General features: G+C 51.0%; 1 protein-coding gene and 2 long non-coding RNA genes across 3 annotated transcripts in view; 2 read left to right on the top strand and 1 right to left on the bottom strand.

The window, feature by feature from the left end:
• Positions 1–12112, top strand: part of RBPMS (RNA binding protein, mRNA processing factor) — a 188363-nt gene extending 176251 nt beyond the window's left edge. Inside the window, exons 7-8 of the mRNA XM_070459938.1 lie at positions 5455–5524; positions 12004–12112. Coding sequence (XP_070316039.1) covers positions 5455–5517 — 63 coding nt within the window. The 3' untranslated portion in view covers positions 5518–5524; positions 12004–12112. The remainder of the gene's footprint in view (positions 1–5454; positions 5525–12003) is intronic.
• LOC139032589 (uncharacterized) lies at positions 4495–10520 on the bottom strand. The gene is made up of 2 exons (XR_011485119.1): positions 5670–10520; positions 4495–5561 (listed from the first exon to the last, which is right to left on the bottom strand). It is a non-coding gene; the product is annotated as an uncharacterized lncRNA (long non-coding RNA).
• An 11-nt stretch (positions 12113–12123) lies between the features above and the next one.
• LOC139032588 (uncharacterized) lies at positions 12124–20018 on the top strand. The gene is made up of 2 exons (XR_011485118.1): positions 12124–18095; positions 18601–20018. It is a non-coding gene; the product is annotated as an uncharacterized lncRNA (long non-coding RNA).
• Positions 20019–22076: the final 2058 nt, after the last annotated feature.

Raw genomic sequence — 22076 nt, 5'->3', positions numbered from 1 at the left:
GATAGCAAACATAGTTAAAAATTAACAGACTGACAGAATTAAATATGGATGACCAGCCAGCGCTGCGGACTTAATCTGACACAGGGTGTTACACGCCTGGGTGCCTTCGACCCGAGTGGCGTCCTCAGTGAACTTCTGGGATGTCTGAGCACATTTCGCATGCCTGTTTGGAAGCGTGAGCTGAGCTGGTGCTGAGGAGAGATGGGGAGAGATCTGAAAAGGCCAGAAGAGAAGATGATCCCTCAAGGGTTATGTTTAATTAAGCCCGGCCTTGATTGGTCTTAGTGGGAGGGGTTCACTGGCCTAGGACCTTGCTCTTGGGATCTAGACCTTGTGGCTGCCTGGACTCAGACCCCACAACCTCCCACTGTTCATACCCGGAAATGGTGCAAGGTCATGGGACTGGGGCCTGGCCTCGGCCTTCTCTGCCCACCCCTCCCACCCCCCCACCTCCCCACCAGCTGTTGGAGTGGGTCAGATGGCAAACTTTAACCTTTGAACCAGTTCACAGAAATCTTGACATTTTTGTCTAGGTAATAGCCACTTAATCGCACCAGGCAAAGAGTTGTTCAGTCGTGTGGCAAAGAGTATTGTAAAAGAAATAGTAAATGCTGATTGCAGTTCTATGTCCTCCTTGTCCTTGAAAAGAGTAGGAGGGGGCCGAGGGAGACCGTGGGGTTTGGATGTTCCTTTAGGGAATGGTCCTCAATGGGCCTCATCTTGTGGGGTAGAGAAATTCCTGGCAAGTGTTCTGGTTTTGGTGAATGCTTTATTAGAAACGGGGAGGGTTGCTGTTTTACAGAATCCTGTAATTCATCCCATCATGAGGGTCATCTTTTTTGTAATTGCAAATCATCCCTGGGGTCTGTTGGGTGAGTTTGGACTTTCCTGGACCAGAGGAGGTCTCCGGCTTGGCCGCCTCTCCACAGCCTGCAGCGGAGTTTGTTGTGGGACCTGACCTTATACCGCTTAAGAGCGGAGCCGTAGAGCTGGAGTCGGGGGGCAGAGTTAATCATGATTAAATAGCATATGAGTGGCTGGTGGCCAGTGGCTTGCGGCTGAGAAAGCTCTAGCAGGGTCTTAAGGGCTCTGTGTTGGGGACAGTGGGAGAAACCGCCGAAGAATCTTCCGTGTCTTTAAGAGAGAGCTAGATTCTGAGTGTGGTGCTGGGAAGTCTGCATGCAGGCCCAGCACCCGCCTTAGGAAAGGGAAGTCTCGACTGTGCCTTGTAGATCAGATAGCCAGAGAACCAGCTGGTCTGGTGATGGCCAGCTCTGATTAGTTTTGTTCAAGAGCTGGTTGACGCATTGGCATACTTAGCCTCCCACATCCGCCAAATGTCACCACTGGAAGGCACCTTCCAGACCAGCATTTCTCAACACTGTTATGTAATTTAAAAGACGATGTGATCCGATAAACTTGGGAAACCCAGGATGAAATCAGGCCAGACAGGTTTGTTTCAACTTCTCGGAGCTTTCCCGTACTGATGTGGATCTAGAATCTGCTGAGACGGTGCATTTTTCTCTCAAATGTACTTGACTGCAGAGCCTGATTCGCTTCTTCCGGCTGCCCTTTAGGAAACCGTGTTCAAGAGCAGGCTCTCTCAAAGTTGAGCATGCATGTGCAGCAGCGTTACCTGGCAGACTTGATAAATGCAGGTGCTTGAGCCCTCCCCCTAACAGTTTCTGCATTTCGGACATGGTCCCAGGTGATGCTGGTGGTCGGGGGGACCATGTTATGAGAACCACTGGTCTAGACTTATCCCTTGAGTCCACTCCCAGGAGTTGAGCCAGCCGCCTAGTAAGCACTTCTCGTGACCGTTTCTAAAGGCAAGTGGGATGATGATGGCGTTGTCACTAGGCAGGAAGAGCTACAATGAAATAGTAGCCTTTTGGGAGCTTTGCCGTGGGTGCTCCTCAAAAGCCGCTGTAGGAGAGCGAGTGGGTCAGGCAGGCAGCCCACTCTGGAGCCCAGTCAAGGTCTTCCTTCCTTGGCAACACTGTTTAGGATGTGAAGTCACTGGATTTGAATCCTCTGAGCCTTAGTCCCTCATCTATACAGGGAAGAGGAAGGATGTTTTATGGGTATCTCCCCCCCTTTTCTAGCACTTTATTTTTGCACTGAGTCATTTCTTATCTGGCTGCTCTCCTCCTGTCACCAGTCGCTGGAGCTTGTATGATGCTGAGGTGGTGGAGACTAACCCTTGCTGCCTTGGGGAGGAGGGCTCCTCAAGAAGCGTGATGGCGGAACCCCAGTGTGTTCCCTGGATGGTGAATCGAAACAGGGATGACTGTCAAGAGTCAGGATGAGGTTCTAGTGGAAGCGCCCAGGGTCTTCCATGTTGCTTACTCACATGGCACAGTCTGCGCACTGTGTCTAGCAGTCTCTGGTGCAGAGCAATAGCAGGATCAGTTTGGATCATATCTGTTATGTTAGAGGTTCTTTCAGGGACTTCTGAGGCCCCCGGAATTGCACACAACATTGTGAGCGTACATGGGGTTGAGCACACGTGTGTTTTTCAGCTGATCAGGACAGTGGCCTTAGGAGGAAGGTCAGCCACGCTCGATGGCCCCTCAAGCCAGAGTCAGCAAGTCATGGGTTTCCCCAGTGTTTATGACGCGTCTAAGTATCCCCTAGGCGCGGGGCAGGAGTGGCCATGAGCGACCGGGAGCCAGAAAGCACAGCAGAAGGGCAGTCTGAGTGGGCGTAAGGATGAACCCTCTGTTTTCTCAGAGGAGAGCGGTGATTAGCACAGAACACTTGTTCCCCCAGGGCTGGCTGCCTGTGCTGGGGTTTTGCCCGTGAGCTCTGCTGCTGCTCTGCCCTCCTCGGGCACAGGGACATTGCTGATGGCAAGCGCAGGCTCGGCCAGCTTGTGCTGGAAGGGGGATGGCGCTGAGCCCCGTAGAGCTGGAAGGAGGCAGCCTTTGGGGTGGCGAGGCGGCGGTGGAGAGCCCACCTTCTGGGCATGCACAAGAGTGGCCAAATCCCAGTGGGTCTCGGGCCCATCGCCCCTTCACCTTCCCTGAGGACCAGCCCATGGGCTGACTGCCTCAGCTCAGCTGAGCCCGGCGTCTCCTGGCCTCCGGGCTCAGCATCTGCCTGCCCATCACCCGCGGGGCTCCGGTCCCCACCGGAGGCGGGTGCCCTGGAGAGTGCGAGGCTGTGTGTGCATGGAGAGGCTGGAGCGGGTGTGCGGGACAGGGAGGGGGGAGCTCCTTGTCACCGTCACTTGCACCGAAACGGGAGTCATGCCATCCACCTTGCGGTCCCCCCCTCCCCCGGGCTCCCGTGAAACACCAGCGCGCCTTGGGCTCCGCGCCCCAGCCCCGCACCTGGGCATCACCGGCCGCCGCCACTGCTCCCCCCGACCCCAGTGCACACGGACCCATCCCCCCTCCACTGTGTGTCTAGGTTCCCAGCCCCCCACCTGCCACGGGGCTGTCCCCCACCCCATCCTTTACTACCTGTCTCAGGAAGGCAGCTCCAACTCTGCCCTTTGCTTAGTGAGCAAGTGGATTCAGATGCACAAAGCCATAAGCCATGGGTAGGTATGAGTTTTTTCTTTTGCTCCTCTCCCTTCCGCCTTCTCCCCCTCCTCCCGTGTCCTCTACCCTCCCTCTCTCCCTTCCGCCCCTGCCTCCCACGTTTCCCCCTCTATCTCTCCCTCCTTTGTTCTGCACCCCCTAAATTCCCCATGTGACATGTTTTTAGCCTACCCGCATGCGAAGGTTTGATCTGTGTCCCTTTTGTTGCTATGAGTATTGAAAAGACTCTGGTTCGGTCCCAAAAGAGCTTCAGTACCAGCTGGTGCCCTGCCCCCCCCAGGAATACAGCTTCGTCCTCCCGATACGGAGGCCCCACTTTGGCTGGTCAACCTGTTCCTAGTCATATCTGCTATTCTGCCCTGGCGGGTCTCTAAGGCACAGCTGGCCCAAGGGCTTCTCAGGAAGGCAGCTCCAACTCTGCCCTTTGCTTAGTGAGCAAGTGGATTCAGATGCACAAAGCCATGAGTCCCGGTGTAGGCAGAAGCTCCATATACACCCTTGGTATAGGGAGTGAGCGAGGCCAGACCCCTCAGCTCCGAGCGGGGATGGCATCCCCAGCGTGGTCCCTCACGTAGAGGGACACGTCACTCAGTGAAGGATGCCTGCGGGGTCAAAGGGAGTTCTGCAGACTTCTGCATGTGCCCCACGGAAAAGGCCAGGGTCCGATGTGGGCCCTCCTGGGCACATGCCCAGACAGCCCAGCTTGTAGCATCTAGTTAGAGCTGGAGGAGGCTGAACCCTGGATCCTGAGCCAGCCCTGGGCCCACCGGGCTCTGACCGTGGTGGACACCACTCAGAATCCCCAGCCCTCGGCCGAGTCCCCACCTGTACCTATCAGGTAAGAGGAGGTGGAAGGTCTCCAGGCCCCCTGCACCTCTGGGTCAGCCAGAGGGCTGCTTCATCTGTTCACGCTTTGGAGAGCCAAAGAAGATGGCTGAAAAGGGGGTTCTGCTGCAGATTTGATTTTATTAAACCACAGAAGTTGGTTTGCCCGGGTAAAGTTCCTCCCAGAATCGCGTTCCACCCTAGCAACGCGCTCCCGTGCACTGAAATCGGGAGCAGTCTTCCTCCTGCTGTGCTGCGGAGGGCGCCACCTCCGGATCCTCTGCTGCCAGCCTCCGCCTTTGCTGTAGTTTGCCCGCCTTCCCCCAGCCCCAGCGCTGCTTTCTGTGATGCTCCGGGGCTGGTGGGGAGTATAAATGGAAGCAGGGGTAAACGGCGACCTCTCATCTCTCGCCTCTGTCCAAATGCTTAGGGGCAAAGCCCACGATGCCAGTAGATGGACGTCTGTTCAAGTCGAAGGGCACTTGCCCTTTTGGTTTTTTTTTTCACATTTTCCTCCATACAGGATGGAGAGCATTCTGCCAAGCGCACCCAGCATTACAGTCCATCTGTGGGTCGGGCTGGCCTTGCATTCTGGAAACCTAACCGAAGAGGCGGGGCCTGAGCAGAGGCCACGGGGTACCAGACACCCCAGAGGCCTTTTCTAAAAGCACAGGAGCAGATTCTCAAAAGCCCTCCTGACCCGACCACTGGCATGGATGGTGTCAGGAACTGTCCCTTCCTGACCAAACAGACAAGTTTCCAACCGTTAGGCAGGCTGGCCCCCCAGCCTGGGTGATGCTGGGTGAATATGGAGATGGTGGCTCGATGGGCAGATTCCAGCCTAGCAGTGGCTGTTGACTATAAAGGAGGCTGGGAGCAGGGAACCGCCGGGGCTCCCGAGAGCATGATCCTCTGGAGGCATTCTCAGGATGCGGCTCTGATGCTTTTCAGCCCCTGATGGGGAGCTGCCCGCAGGCAAGGACCTGGGGACAGTGAAGGGGGTAGGGGCCCAGCCGCCCTGTGAGGAGTGGGCGTGCATCCGGGGCCTTGGTTCACAGCCTTCTCCCCACGTGTCTTCCAGATGCGCTGGCTCCCTCCCTCCGAGGCTACTTCTCAGGGCTGGAAGTCCCGTCAGTTCTGCTGAATCCTACGTAAGTACTTGCTTTCAACAAGAACCGTGTCCTGCGCCTGGATGGGCCCGGGACAGAGCAGATGTTTGTAACCGGGCGGCCCCCGTCCTGCCCCAGCGCCCACTCCTAGGTGCTTCCTGGGCTCGTCCGAGGTCGTTCCACTCACCTCAGGAGCCCCACGCGGCCCAGAGAGTTCTGAGGTTGACTTTCCTCGGGCAGGTTGCCCTGTTGACCTGAAGTCTCAGCTGGTTCTCAGGGCCCCTTCGTTTCCATTTCCGGGGGGACTGCTGAGGGCGGATTTCACTTGCTGACATTCTGGGTACCATAAAAGGTCAGGGCTTCCAGAGGGCCCTCGTCCTGGGTCAGAAGGCAGAGGTTCGCCAAACAGGAGGATTAGTGACGGGCATCAGAGCCTCAGAAACCCCACCCCCCAGGGGTGGCCCGTGTCCGTCCACCCTCCGACCCGGCAGGATTCTTCCTCTGGCAATAAGTAACGTGAGGGGTGACATTTTTGTGCTGGAAGACATCAACTTCAATAAGCCACGATTGTACCTTTCCTTCCCCTGACCCAGTGTATTTCTGAGTATGGTCAAAGAGTACTTGTCCTCGGGTAGAGACTTGCATGCTTTCCAGGGCTGGAGCTAAAAAGATTTCTTCACCAAGCAATTATCAGAAACTTTATAACAACGTGAGCATTGTGAATCTTTGAAATCAGGAAACTGTAGGATGCAGTATTTCTCAAACGAGACCAGGAATCTTAGGAGAATCTTAAGAGAATTCTCAGAGAATCTTAGGAGACTCAGGTTTTACTTAGAGCACACCTCGAGAAACCTTGCCCTCATCTCTTACCCAGAACCTGAACCACTGGCCCTCATACCTATAACCCTCGGACTAGTAGTCATCTGTCAACACTTGTCACTAATCTGTGATGAGAGGGGGAAAAACCAGGGTTCTTCCCTTGAAGCTACTTGTATCTGTCCTTTTATTTTGGAATGATGTTCCTCTCTGTGTGTTAAAATACACTTGAATGAAATCATAATGTTACTGAATGACAATTGTAGTAGATACTTAAAATGTTCCTTTAAAATATTTTATGACATCTTAAAGTTTGTTATTTGAGGGAGACTTTTTTTCCCAGCCTGAAAACACAAATGTTAAGTTTTGAGGTGTTCCAGAGTCCCTTTAAGTACAGAATTCCTTAATCTGTGCAGAATTTCATATCGATATGCATGCCCATAATTAATTTTTATTATTATGTTTTTTTTATGTGGACCATTTTTAAAGTCGAATTTATTACAATACTGCTTCTGTTTTATAGAAGGGTTTTTTGGTTGGGTTGGGTTTTTGGTCATGAGGCATATGGCATCTTAGCTTCCCAACTAGTGATTGAACAGGCACCCGCAGCATTGGAAGGTGAAGTCTTAACCACTCAACCGCCAGGGAAGTCCTCATAATTAACTTTCACACATGATTTATATATCCCTAGCCATTGTGTCTTTGTTCTGAAAAGCCTTAGTCATTCCGTTCTGTGGGAATTCCCTCCCTGAGCAGGTGATGCGGGTCCAGCATGGTCATATTACAAGCTCTGGAAGGCACTGTCTCCACGCACTTCTGTCTGTCATGACTGTGTTTACCTCTTAATGTTTGGAGGCTGGTAGGCATCCACCTAGAGGTGTCTAGGGTAAGAAAACCGGAAACTGTGATGCTCACAAAGGAGATCACGGGGTGGAATGTAGATCTGGCTTTTTTTTTTTTTAAGCATCAGCTAACAGTTGAGGATGAATGACGTCGGAGGGGAGGCTAGTGGGACAGAACCTGGAGGCTCCCCCGACTGTCAGGAGTCAGCCTGTCCCCAGTGAAGAGGGACCGGGAGCAGGGGCCGCCCGGGGCTCTTCGGAGAGGGCAGTGTTGAGCTGCTTGGTCTGCAGTGTGAGATGCTGGCATTTCCAGTTGGCGAAAGGTGGTGATGGCGGCATAGGGCCTAAGGGGGGATTTTGCTTTAAGCGTTTATAAAGAACAAAGGGAAGACGTGATAGGTAAGCAGTTGAAGAGCTCTCCCTCCATCCCCAGAGACCTAGTGGCGGCGTGGGCACCAGGGAAGGGGTGGCAGTTGCCCCCTCGTCCCCCGGCAAGTCCCCTTGAAGTGCGACTTCTGAAACACTGCCAGATCCACATAAAGATGTCTCGTCTCCTGTGGCTGCATCATTTGTTCTGAGATAAACTCGGGCCTCTGGCCAGGTGCCTTCCTTGGGGTCTGGGGGACGCGAGTGGGGCGAGGAGGTGCTTAGGGAGGCAGGCAGATCCCTGAGCTCATTACACCGCACTTGCGGTTGGGGCTGCAGTCTCCCGTCCCGCCTGAAGTTAGACCAGCTCAGCAGGGCCCCATTACTCAGGCTCCGTCCAGTCTCTTGGACCAAGCCCTTTCCAAGACAGCTAATAATCCAGGCTGAGTAATCGCAGGGAAATGTAAGTTAGAACTGAAAACAGTGGTGCCGATGAAATGGCAAACATTTTATAGCAGAATGAGTCTCTTGAAAAGGGTAAGTGAAGGTTAAGTGCCACCCATGTCACCACTGGTGACCGACATGGCCTTTCTGCTCTCAATGGAAAGGGCTTCCTTCCCGCCTGGAACAGTGGCCCCAGAATAGGAGCAGGAGTGACATCTGGTGTCAGACACAAGGACCTGGGAGCAGACCGGCTGTCACTTCTGCCTTCTTCTGGACCCTGAAGACTCCAGGCCTGTTCCCCCAGGGGGCCCTCAAGGATTTTTTTAAACACATTATTGACTGGGAGTCGGGGTGGTGTTGCAGAAATTAATGCCTGTGGCCACAGTGGTTGGTTATGTAAGTGAATATTGAACATTTGGGTAACAAAAGACATGTTAATACATCTAAGTTGTTGATTGACCCACGCTGAGCTCATACTTCTAAAGGGAAATCGGTGACTAGAAAAGTAAACGAGCTCTCTATTCTTTAAAGAAACACGTGTTATGTATCTCCCATGCGATAGATGTAGAAATGTGTGAAACTAGGTCTGTACCCCTGAAGAGTTTAAGTTCTAATGGGCAAGAGCCATGGACAAACATTTCAGAGTGAAAGGAGAATTACCACTCAGGATGCTCCTAAGGAGGTGCGTGTGCGTGTGGACCGCCGTCAGTAGCGTTAAGTAAGGCCTTTAGAAGAGTGGTTGTTCCGTGGTTGGGTGTTACTGACTCTTTAATTTGTTCAACATCTTGCTTGACAGATGGTGTTTAGTCTGGTTGCAATCTGTGTACCTCACTACAGAGTTTGGCTGATGGTTCAGCCATGTGGTAGAGAATCCCAGAATACATAGTACTGAGCTGGAAGTGATCAATTTCTCAGATGGTTTGAGAATAGGACACTCGAGCAAGTCTGTAGTCATTCCTTAGAAGGAATAAGGGTTATGCAGTTTTCCTGGTTGGAGTTCCTGGATATGCCGTTTTCCTGCATTTCCAAATATAATTAAATAAATCAGAAAAAAAGGGGGAAGAAGGAGAGCTGGAGTGGATGTGGGAGGGTGTTCATTAGAAACTCATGAAATTTTCCTGGCCGTGGACCAAAACCACAGCATAGAAACTATAGGCACATGAAGTTACAGCCTCACCAAATCAAAGGAGGACACAGGAAGAGAGATAACAAAGCTGGATTTGAAGCTGTTTGTTCGTTTTGTTGACTTTCAGGGAGGAATGGCCTCATCTGTCTTTGGTTGTGAACAGGAGAGCCTTGGGTATATGGCTCCTTGGGTATATATCATCCAGACAGTCCAGGAGCTGGATATCCAGGCAGAACTTAAGAGTTCAGCAGGGTGGGAAGGGCAGAGTCTTCATGGTGCCCTGATAGCTGCTGTGGCTCTTGCAATCACCCCCGCCTTCTCCCTAGAAGAGGCCCCAGGGCCATTCCCTTTCTTCTATGAACCGAGGTCTTTCAGTCACACTGAAGCAGATTAACACAGTCAGTATTCAGGGAAGGTCTGCAGGGCATAAGGGGCTATTCTAGGTGCTGCATATATAGCAGTGGACGGAAGCAGACAAAACCCTTGCCTTGGTGAGACATTCTACAACAGGGAGAAGAGTAATAAACTACTAAAACACAGTAGGACAGGTGGTGAGAAGGGCTAATGGAAAAATGCAGAAGAAGAAAAAAAGGCAAAAGTCAAGGGTAGCAGGTGCTTCCTTGTACACAGGAGCAGAGATGAAAGCTCACCCATATTTATATGGGGTTCCTTTTCTAGAACAAACCTGTGTGTGCATGCCTGCTAAGTCACTTCAGTCTTGCCCCGACTGTGTGACCCTATGGGCTGTAGCCCGCCCAGCTCCTCTGTCTGTGGGATTCTCCAGGCAAGAATCCTGGAGTGGGCTGCTATTTCCTCCTCCCATGGATCTTTCAGGGATCAAACCCTGAATCTCTTAGGTCTCCTTCATTGGCAGGTGGCTTCTTTACCACTAGTGTTACCTGGGAAGCCCCAGAACAAACCTCACTTTACTCAAGTTTAGAGAACAGTTTAACTTCTGTTCCTCTTCTGCTCACCTCCCCTTTTGCTAAATCAAAGTGAACAGGCTTGAGCCGGGTGATGCTTAAAAGCCCTGCCGGCATTCCCGAACCTGGGAGGCCCGAGTTCATGAGCCCTACCCTGGGAGGGGTCTCTTTACATGCCCTGGTTGTGATTTTCGCCACCTGGACATCTGGGGTTGGTCTGTTCTGCTTCCTGTGTGCATTAAAAAGTAGGGATGGGCCTGAGAACCTGCCTCCTGCCAGATACTGGGGTTGAGGCGTCCCTTCCAGCTTTGGGAGTTCACACACACCAGGCATCTGCTCACCAGCTCATCTGCAAACCCAGACTGTGTGACCACCCCAACCCCACCCTTCGTCCGTAGTCTATTTCTGGCTGGGAGACCCCTGACCACGGGCACCAGGGAGCTGCTGGTCCGGTCCCTGGAGGACATTCACAGAGAGCAGAATACTGAGTCTGGGCAGCCCCACAGGCGCAGGGCAGGGCCACCTGCGCCTCTGCCCCGACCCTTCACACCATCAGCCCCACTTGGCTGAAGGTGCATGTGCTCCCCATAAAGTTAAAGCCGAACGCCTGGGACTCCCCTCTGTTGTGTTGTGTTACTTAGGGAGTCATCTCCTGGGGTGTCTACAGAGCAGACTCTGTCCCATGTATTCTATTTGCCCACCTGGTGTGCAGACAAGATTTGCTGATGTTAACAACTACAAAGAGCAGCTTGATAAAAACCCCATGGTCCCAGAAACTGGGGCGAGAAGCTAGGGTCCCAGGACTCTGAAATCACCAGACCTGAGTTATCACGATAAGCTTCAGTCCAGAGGCTGAGTGGCATCTGGTCATCAGTATGATTTCTTAAACAACAAGCATCCCAAAAATGCAGCCTTGGTCTGGCCGCCCCAGGGCCTCTCTGGGTCTCCCTCCTTCCTCTCCTGGCAAGTGTGGACAAGGCCAGGGAAAGTTGGGTGAGTGGAGATGTTTTGTTTGCAGGGTGAATATTTATTTTTCTGTCCTCAGATAACCCAAGTTTTACTAGGGAAGTAGAATCACATCTATTCATCTTTTAATGTTTTTTATAGTGACATTCTGGGGAGAACTTTTTTTTGCCCCTTGATTCTGAGAAGAGAAATGCCCTAAGAAGGTGACCTTTCAGTGCAGGGCATGGGTCTCCCTGCAGCCTCCTGGGGTCTGTATAGTCGACCTCTGGTTCATGCAGCCTGCCTGAGCAGGTGCTCTGTAGGAAGAAGAGCAGCGCTGAGAACTTGAGGAATGTTAGTGGGGGCTGGGGTCCACGTGGGCCATCCTTTGGGCTTCCTCAGCACCAGAAATTCTTGATGAAACCAGCCGGCTCAGAGGCAGCCATGCCTGCAGGAAGAACATTAAAAAATGTGTGGCCCGCTGATGCTCTGCCCCTTTTAGTGTTTCAAAATTCTCCGATCTTGGGAATAGCAGGATGTATGTTCACACGTGTTTGCTTTGGGCTTTTGTTTTCTAGTAGGTGGTTCTTCTGGAGGGTGGCGCCTTGGCCTTGGGCTGAGCAGAGTTGACCCTGGGGTCTGGGGTGGCCCCTGGAGTTGGTTTTGGATTCCTCCTCTCAGGGTACCTGAGGCTTTTGGCCAGCCCTGGGGATCTAGCCGGTGGGGATGTGTGTGCAGGGGCCCTGCCAGTCTGCCCCTCAGGAGCTTATACCCCGGTACTCTTGAAGGGCACCCCTTTCTCCAGGTGCCCTCCCCACTGGCCTAGTTACTAGGAGCCCCCCTCTGCTGCCGGCAGCCTCACCCCTGCCCCGCAGAGGATCCTCCACTCTACCGCATCGCGGGCCCTTTGTGACCCTGGTCACTCCTAGTGATGTTTGTCCTTGGGCTCAGCAGGCAGAGGCCTTTGGTGCTGGGGCCTTTGCCTTTCAGCTCTTTGCCCTCGGAACCAGCCGGCGTGGACGTCACTGGTATTAACGGCTGCTCTTTTCTCCACCCCAGGTTCCAGGTGTGTGATGGTGGCTGCAATCTGTCTTGGGGGTATTAATGCAATCTTCAAGTGGCTACTGTTCTCGAGCTGTTCTACAAAACTGGAGCGTGCTGGTGAGTTCCAAGGTGAGACTGAACAGTTCCTCCCAAGAAGCAGCACGTCCTAGGCCGGGCATGACCATGTAGATAGAGCAGTGTGGTCGGGACCAGCCTCCCATGCAGGGTGGGTTCTCAGGATCAGGTCGAGCTCTTTGTCACCTGCTCCAGCCGCTGCCTGCTGAGAGACGTCGTCCCAGGAGAGCAGGTGAGCACTACAGGTTCTTAAGAGCGTGTGGCTCAGTGCTTGGTCCTCACAGCTTTGCTGGGTGATTCCTGGTTGAGAGTCCGGCAGCATCCGGGGATGAGATCGTGCACCAAAGGGAACTTAGCTATAAGCCTTTTTCTTTTTAAATTAACACTTTTGGTGGAAATCTTCAGATGTAGTATGTATATCCCTCTTATTAATCCATTTATGCTAAATATAGTGTAGCCCTTTCTTATGACTCAAGACATTTTGATGAGCCTTTTCAGAAATAGAGCGATGATGGGCCTTGAGCGTGACTGAACCATAATGGAATCTCACTGAACTCCTCTTAAACTGTGGGGCTTTTCTTTCTGGTGGTGAAGATTTGGGTGACTTGTCCGTCTTTTCCGTCAATACCAGCTGTTCTGCTTGTAGCCGTGCAGTGAGATCTCCATCGTGCAGCAGAGTTCCCAGAGGCGAACCGTGTGTGGGGCTTCCAGTCTTTTTGGAAAGCTTGACCTAGGACAGCAGGAATGCCAGGGGCAAGCCAAGCGCAGTTACGGCTCAGCCCAAATAAGGTGGCAGACTGCATCCCTGTGAGGGGCCTATAAAGCAAAGATGAGTCAGAAGAACATGATTCCTGCTAAGGACAGAGAATAGGGCAGTCGGGCCTAGGAGGTCATTACCACGTGCTGAGCACCACCTCTCCTGGCCTCCAGAGGGGCGTGTGGTGCCCGTGCGGGGAGCTGGCCTCCAGCACGTGGGGGCTTTTTTCCCCAGTGAGTTGTGTTTCTCAGACTAACCTGGGGCGTCCCCGGTGGCCCAGGCAGTAAAGCATCTGCCTGCAATGCAGGAGACACTAACCAAACTTACTAACAGATAAACGTTTTTCCCACGTCACTGGGGAAAGCCGACAGATACCCACCAGTTGTACAGGCTTCTGATTGGTCAGATTTTCCTGTTGTCGTGGTCCTTAATAGAAGGGCCCACGCTATTCTTACTGATGTTACCACTCAGTAAAGAGACAAGATTTTATTTTGCTTTCTCCCCGACTCTGGGGAAATTTAAGGACCAGTTGAAAGCCACCCATATATAACTTTAGAAGCAGGTTAGAGTAGGTGTTTTTTTTTTAAGTGCAATAAATCAACGAAGACTTCAGTAATTGGGGCACAGACAAATGAGCCCCACCAGGACGCAGCTGGAGCGTGTGGTGACTCCGTGGACAGTGGGAAGGCCTGGTGATGAGGGGGAGGAGAACCAGGGCTTGGTCCTTGGGGGAGGCAGCTGGAGTCTGACCACAGATGAACCTGAGTGGGCGGTGCCAGTGTGGACGCAGTAGGCGGCTCGGCAGCACTAGCACTGTTCCTGGTGAGGCTTCCGGGTCCCAGGGCCACCCAGGGAGTTACAAGACCTCCCGGCGCAGCTCAGACAGCCCTGCAGAGGTAGTCCTGGCCTGGGCAGAGGGGAGGGTCTCCCACAGTGGGGCTGCCAGTCTGCACCCTGTTGCTGTGGGCAGTGGCTGCACAGATGGAGGGGGTGCTGCGTCTTTAGGTTAGGGAAGAGTTCCTAACCACAGAAGACTGGTCCCTGGAGACTCTAGACTGTGAAGCTTTCTATCTCGTAATATTTACGTTATTTGGTTGTGCCACAGAGTCTTAGTTGTGTTGCTTAGGATCTTTAGCTGCAGCATGCGAACTCTTAGTTGGAGCACGTGGGATCTAGTTCCCCAAACAGGGAGCGAACCATGGTCGCTGTGTTGGGAGCGCAGAGTCTTAGCCACTGCACCACCAGGGATGTTTCGACTGACCCTTTTTAAATATTAACTAGTCTTTTTATTACAAATTAGTATGAACATTTAAAAAAAGCTGACAGAATGAAAACTAAACCACTCATTAATTAGAAACCTTAGTCATATGGTGTTGGGATTTGGGTAGAAGGGAATATTCCTTACTGGACTTTAGTAAAAGTGAACAACTGTTAGAAAAACTCTTGGGGAAGGAATCATTAGGAAACAGGTCAAGTATATAGGGATGGATTGGTAGAAAACAGGATTTTCTTACTGCTAGGAGGAAAAAAAAAAAGCTAGTAAGATGCTTGGATCAACAGACTTGAACCTACCACGTCACCTCTGGGGAGAGCGGCCTCTCCCAGGTCACGGCTCTGACCACCGCCAGCAGGGCAGCCCTGGACCCACGCACATCAGCAGCTGTCCCTGAGTGCTGCAGAACACACAGCTGGAGGGAGCTGCCATAGAATCTGGGGACATTCTCCACTGCCTTCAAATCGGGCGGGTGCCACGTGGTTCACATCGTCTTCCCCTGTTTACCCCTCTCAGGAAAGGCTCCGGGAGTCTGCTGTCTGCACAGCAGGGCCTGACCCCCTCCCCGCCTGCCCCAGTGCTGTGTTCCCGGAGGTCTCTGCCGCGTTTAAAGTGTCCTTGTTAATACATTCCAAGGTTTGAACTCCCACTTCTAGCTAAACCCCCTTCCTTGTTTACAGGGACTGAAATAGCCACACTTTGACCTTCTGTTCAGTCTGGAACAGCTATGGCAGCGCGGACACATTCTTTTCCCATGTGAGAGCGGCCTTTACCCAGCACTTACGGAAAACCTTAGGAAGCTATTGACTCGCACCCCCTTCCTTTTTCACTCCGAAAGATCCGTCTTTCAGCCTAGGTTAACCAGCTCCATCCACCTTTCTTTCTCCTCAGGAACCCAGCAAGGGGACAGAGTATCCTGAAGCCAGGTGGGCTTATTGTCTCAAAAAGCTGGGCGGGTGCCTTCCCAGTCCCCATTTCCTGTGGCGACTCCCGCTCCACCCCCAGGGCCAGCAAGCAGAGCTCCGCATGGGCTCCGGGTACCTCCTTGCTCTCAGCCCAGCCCCGGCATCAGCAAGACTAGGAGCTCAAATCTCTGGGCCTCTTCCCATTCACGGCCCATCGTTCTGCTTTCATTTGTTCTCGCGTCCCAAGTGTCTGCATTTTTGCTACGTGCAAGTGACTGTGTCTGGAGTAGAGGAAGGTGGAGACCGTCTTAGGGAGGAAAATAATCCAAGGTGATCCTTGTGTAATCTGAGTAAGTGGGGCTTCAGCTGAGTTTTGAAAGATAGGAGGGAGGGTGTGTGTGTGCGGAAGATACACTAGCAGAAGGGAGGAGGTGCGAATACAGACAGCATGGTCTTGCTGAAAGGGGATTTTAACGAAGCTTTTGAGGGTCTTGGGGAGGCACTGAAACTCTGGGAGGGGTGGGAGCAGTGGTGCTTTAGGAACTGTCATCTGGCTGGCCAAAGCAAAATGAAGAATCAAGTGGAAATACACCAGGTGAGGCGAACCCAGATGGTAATGTTGGTGTCAGGGTGACAGTGACCCCAGAGTGTGGGGTATGTGAAGGCAAGGTGCTGAGTCTGACTAGAAACATCCAGCACAAAGGTGAGTGGAATGGGGGGAGCTGGCTGTGGAGCCAGAAAGAGGCCAGAGCGGGCACGGTGCACTTCTCAAAGGTGGCCTCAGCTCCCGAGAGGCAAGCAGGCCTAGACTAGTCAGGCTCTGCCTCCAGGGGCTAAAGCTGTGTGCCCGCTGCTGTCCTGGAGAGTTGTCCTTAAGTGGAAACTGCTGCTCTTTAGAATTGGTTTTTCTGCAATCCATGTCTGCAGCTTGGGTTGCTGGCGCGGGGCCAAGTTTGCAATGACGTAGGACTTGTCACTCCAGGCCTGATGAGCCCAGAGTGTGGAGGAAGGAAACTGGTTCCCCTCCTGTGTGGACAGAGGTTGGGAGGTGGGGTAGGCGCGGGGGATGCTCCCTGGGCAGACTGAGGGCCGAAGATCACATGGGGGCGTGAGGCCCTAAGCGCCACAGGTCAGTAGGGAACGGCGGCTGCTGTGGCCCTCCCTAACCCCGGTCCCGACCCCAGGGCTGCTTCCTGCTCTTCACCTGGACGCGATCGTGATTTCTACTAGGTAGAAAGATCAGGGGGCAGAAGACGTGTGGCTTTTAAGAACGGATCCTTCCAGATGAAGTTGGTGTAGTGGTATATTCTTGGTTATCAAAGTCGCGTAGCTTTGGTACTTTGGTAGATATGCGTGATGTGTGAAAAAGCATGATAGCTGTATGATCTTAATCATGTAAAAGTGGATGCTTAGTTGTGAAAATACACAAAGACCTAGAAGCCAGCAAACTGCTCATGAATATGGATGACTTTTTTTTTGCTTCTTGTGTTTCTGATTTCCTATTATGCAAGCGTTAAACTTTGCCCACTTAGATTCCTCCATCATCGAGCAAGTGGTGGAGGCAGGGGGGTTAGGTACTGTGCTGGGCACCGAGAAAAGCAAAGGAATCAGTGGGGTTTTCCTTGAGGAGGGCATCTCCTGCTGAACAAGTCCTGTTTTCGAGAAAGTGGAGGGAGGAGGTGGGGATCGCTGAGCTTAAGTTGGAAGCATTGCCCAACCTAAGGGGGCCGCACACTTTTCTCTAATTGTCAGTCTTAGCACGTCACTTGGTAATAGTTGCAACAGGCTGAAGAGACAGGGTAAGTGCTACTCTATAACTTTAGAGAACCACATCCCATTCACAATCAACACCCTTCTCCTTGCGGACTTTCTCCCATGATCCTTAGGTACGTGATTGCTGCATTCAGTCTAATGGCTTGTGGCTCATTATTTTTACCTGTTTGGAGTGTCATCCAAAAACTAGGCGGTGACAAGATATATTGGATCATAGTTCAGATCCAGCTGGCACTGGAATATTAAGGTCATCTTATCAGCTATGTTTGAGAGTGTTTATATTTGTTTCTAATTTCAGGATTCCTTGCTAATACATTTTCCTAAGTAAGTCTTAACACAGGGGAGTACAGTAAGTTCCCTACATACAAACAAGTTTCACTTCAAGAGCATGTCTCTTAAGTCCAATGAAGTTAGCCTAGGTACCCAAGTAACACAACGGTACTGTAATGGGTTTATAATACTTTTCACCCTACAATCCCCTTGACAAGTACAGGAATACAGGGGCTGGCAACAGGTAAGAACGGTACTGCCTGGAGGAGGGCAGAGAGCTGAAGGATCAGCAGCAGATGAAAGCAAGGTGCAGTTTCACTCATGCCTGACGTTGATGGCACCACCGATTCTAGTTTCTTGCTGGTCAATTCTATTCTCTTGAAAAAAACAACCATCCAGTGATATCTGGGTTATAGTCTTCTTCTCATCATAGATGATATGGTAACACTGGATTGCACTCCGACTAGCTGCTGCAACCTTTGTGTTACTGTTCTACGTTCCCATCCTGTGCCTCCTCAAATAAAGAAAATCCCCTTTCCACTTCCTGCATCTGAAAGCTCTTCAGTTTCTCTTCATCCATTCCATCTTTTCCTCTTGCTCCACACTCAGTTACCTTCACTTTTGTTTCCACTGCTAGCACTTGGCACTTCGTAGTAGTACCAGCTACTTGCTTCCATACATCCTGGGCTTGAGATATATGTATGCCTGTCCTCTATACTGTAAAGTACAACCACCTGGAGAGGATGCCTGCACGTGAACTTACCTGACTGGACATCGCAACTTTCAAAAGTTCGAATATAGGGGACTTAAGACTATGTACATGGGAGGCAGCTGTCATCACACAAATACAAAGTCCCTTTCCTACAGTCAGATTTATCTGAGTCTCACCTCTTGGTAAGAAAAGGGACTGGGGAGTTAGACGGGAGTAAAATGAGTAACAGTAGGACACTTACCAATGCAGCCTTCTCGCGTGCTTAGTCACTCAGTCGGGTCTGACTCTCGGCAACCCTCTGGACTGCAGCCTGCCAGGCTCCTCTGTCCTTGGGACTTCCAGGTAAGAATACTGGAGTGGGTTGCCATCTCCTCCTCCAGGGATTGAACCCACATCTCCTGCATTGGCAGGTGGGTTCTTTACCACTAGTGCCACTGAGTAAATTCAGACACACAGAATTGAGATGTGTTTTAAGAAACTCCTGGGACCAGGGCGGGGCTCTGGCAGAGGCAAAGTCTTGCTGATTGTCCAAAGGCCCTTTTTTCTACCACAAAGCAAGTATGACTGTTTCCTTGCAACTGCCGGGGAAGGAGGTTTCTAGTGAGAAAAAGATAAATAGAAATGAAGCACCCACTCCGAGGCCACTAGGCCTCTGGCGCAGGGTCTCGCTGTGGAGAGGGTCAGTGAGTGGATTTTGTGTTTACACAATCACAGCTCTGAAGGGGAGCAGCCAGGGGTTTCTCAGCCGGGACTTCTATCCACCAGTGTCTGCAAACAGCCCTGCGGCTCAGGGAAAGGACTGTGGTTATGAGATCAGCTCTTCTTACACACTTCCTTTCTGTTTCAGGCTTGAGAAACACCTCGCCCAGTTTTGAGCCCTTCAAGACTTTGCCACAGCCTCTATCACACATCTGTCTTTCTCGAAGAAAAATATATATATAATAAAAAGTGTTTTACTCTTTTACACTGTATAATTGTAAGAAATAGTGTGTTATTTGTGAACGCATGGTCTGCCATTTCTGTACAGTTTGGAGATATTTTCAAATGAAACATAAAAGATGTCAATGATAAAACCAAGAGAGTGAGTATTTTTATACCAAACATTTTAAGTGTGATAGGATGGATGATCTTACACTGGGTTGGATCACACATTTTGTGCTTGACTTTTGAATGCTTGTAATTTAAAATATCTATTTTTTTTTTCCTCTAAAATAAGCTGCATGTCTGAGGCATGGTTTAAAATATCAGAATTTTCAGGATCATATGGTGAATGTATAGCAATCTGTTTACCTGGCCTGGGTCCGTGACTAACGTGGCGACAGAGGTTAGAGCTGCTGGTGCAGTGCATCTTTAACACGCCCAGCAGCTCCAGAGGTGACTGTACAAACTGTATGTGAAGTCCTGGGTCTTGCCTTTTTCTTCTAACAGTAGGCTCCTGCGTTGAGCCCCACTGACGCACGACACCCACAGTGGACGTGCTGAGTCTGAAGGGGAAGCCTCCGCTTGGGAGCCCAGCCCTGCCAACGTGGCCACAGTGGGCACCTCCCAAGTGATCTGCACAATATTGGTTGAATTGAGCTGGTGTTCCCGAGTCTTGGCAGCACCAGGCCAGATGAACCATTTAAAAACCTGACCTTGAATCCCGCTGTACTCACTGGGACACTTTGCCACACTGGCCTGAGGGAAGATGCATGAGCAATGACGAGGTCAGCTTGCTTCAAGACTCCCTCCACGTGCGGGTCAGTCCCATGTGGGAAGCTGACACTCTTCCAGGGTCACCTCACGCTCTCCCCACTGTGGAAGAGCAGCCGTGTGTAAACATACATTGACCTACGAATTTTTAACTGCTGACATACTAAACATGACCACAGCTCTCTTATTGATCTGCTCACAGTGTGCTGAAGATTTTGATGTTCTAATGATTATATATAGTCATTATATATGACTGGTGTTGGGTTTTTAGTTTTCTTATTTTCTATTAGAAATCAAGGTGTCAAGATGCTTTTAAAGGTCATCACAAAACAAACAAGAGCCAAGGGTGAGAGGCTCTTAAACTTACGAGAAATGCTGGCAAGGGGTGTCCACAGTGCACCCAAGCGCTGCTGAGGCCTCCAGCACCACCTGGTTCCTGTTGACAGCTCTGGACTCTTTGTTTCCAAGGAAAACAGAGCAACTTCCACACAGTCTGTTCTGCTTTTATAAACTGTTTAAAGGTACTTTTCTATTGTCATTTTAAAAAATAAAGTGCTAATTCCAGCTGTCACACCACTGCTTGGCAAATTCCTTCTTGCAAGACCAAGTACATCCCATACTGCAATCTAGGAAGTGGCAGATTTTGTTCCCATTTTCAGGTCTGGACGGAGCCACCAACGGAGGGATGGGAGAGCTTGTGCAAATGCTCTACTGTGGGTGCCTGGTGACCCACAGGAGGTTCACAGGGGAGACACATACTTCTCCCCTGATGTCTTTTTACTGCACTCAGCACACCACACATCCACCTCCGCCTACAAAGACTCTGCAACCTACATTTGTGGTTTTCTTACTATTAAGAGTAAGAAATATACTCCATTAAGTGATAAAACAGGCATTAAGAACCAAGCAATAAAATGCTTTACATGTAACACTCTCACCAAGTTCTCTGTCCCCAGAAAGGGGGAGGGAGGTCACGGTGCTCAATTCCAAGCAAGGACAACAACCATTAACAGCTACTAGTCTTGCTGGGCACTGACATTCTAGGTTCTGTTCTTGGATCACACGTACCTTTTGCAGAGGAGACCAGCCACCAAAAGTGGGTCCCAGCCACAGCCTTCCAGTACCCTGGAGCCGGGGCTGAAGGCACAGCTCTGCCTGACTGCCCAGGCTCTGAAGCCCACACCCATGACGGTCGTGGCTCTGGGACAGACTCGATCACGTGGCTTCACCTTCAGCCCATCTGGGACTTTCCCACTCACTCCAAGGCACCAGGTTCAAGCCAGGCAGCATAGATCTGAGGGCGCCTCCCTGGAAGGGCTGAACACCACCACTGCTGTGTGCTTTTTCATAAAATGAGTGCCTGGTCACCATCACTGTGCAAGGGACAAGTGTGTAGAGAGTACCTACCTGTCTAGCATGAACTCCAGGCATAATCCACTGTCTGGTCCTTGAACACCAGCTTCATTTCCTGTCACTCCACTGAGCAGAAACACAGTGTATCTTCTGGAACTGGGAACTTGGGAAAAGAAAAGGGCAGGTCTGTCTGTTCCCTCTGCTTACATACTGTCCCAGTTTGTAGGCTCCAGAAAAGCGATAATGAGGCTGTCTTTTGTTACCAAGTAAATCCTCCCTTGGGGGTAAAGATCTGATGCTTCTGAACATAGGACTAATGCAGCTATAATATAAAACCAGCAGGTAGTACTGAAATTAAGAACTATGCCTTCTACCTCTAACAAAATTACAAAGTAAATAAATCTGGAAAAGAACCTTAAAACATGCAAAATGTATGTTATACTTACAGTATAATCATGTGTGGGCTTCAAATTCACTGGACCCATACCTGAATATATGGCAGACCCACTTTCATAGAGTAAGCATGGCGGATGCCCCAACAATTCTTGGGCTCTGTGTCACAATGACATACAGGAACCAACTGATTCTGCGTGTTTCGGGCAGGCCTGCTTGGCTCTAGGAGTGTGAGCAGACTCCCTACCGTCTCCCCATCCATCACTGGGACGTCCGACTGTCAGGTGACAAGCATGTTCGAGTATCAGCACACGGCTGCTCTCTTACTCTTCAACTGTTCTGTCACACCTGATGACATCACACAACTGTCCAACATTCTGAGAAGGCAGAGGAACATCTGTTACTAATGACATTATCTGTAACACTGGTCTTCAAAACGCCTACACCACAACTCATGACTCTGATACTGAAAACTAACTGATAAGCCTCTAAGCAGGCAAATATTTACCTGCCACAGGGAAGCTCTGTCACCACCGCAAACCATCCTGGATGGTACTCAGCTCCCCAAGACTGGCCTGGCTCTGTAACGACCCCAAGCCCCTAGATGCCAATATACTGTGAGAAACCTTCATCTTGTTCTATTTTTGCAGCTCTCAAGCGACCCATGGGTGCTGATTCACTCGGACTTCCATGGTACAAACCACACTTTCCTGCTTTCTGAGTGGAAAAGGGCCCTGTGCCCTGTGCCCATGTTATAATGAACCATTATAACAGGCCCATAAATCAAGACCACAGGGAAGCCTGTTCCCGACTGCTCACATATACCACTCATTTCAAGTTTAACTCTCTTGCCAAGCTAATTAACAACAAACAGAAATTTAATTA

This window comes from Odocoileus virginianus, chromosome 32 (genome assembly GCF_023699985.2).
Source record: "Odocoileus virginianus isolate 20LAN1187 ecotype Illinois chromosome 32, Ovbor_1.2, whole genome shotgun sequence".
Classification (NCBI taxonomy): Eukaryota; Metazoa; Chordata; class Mammalia; order Artiodactyla; family Cervidae; genus Odocoileus; species Odocoileus virginianus.
This window is presented reverse-complemented; position numbering and strand designations above follow the sequence as displayed.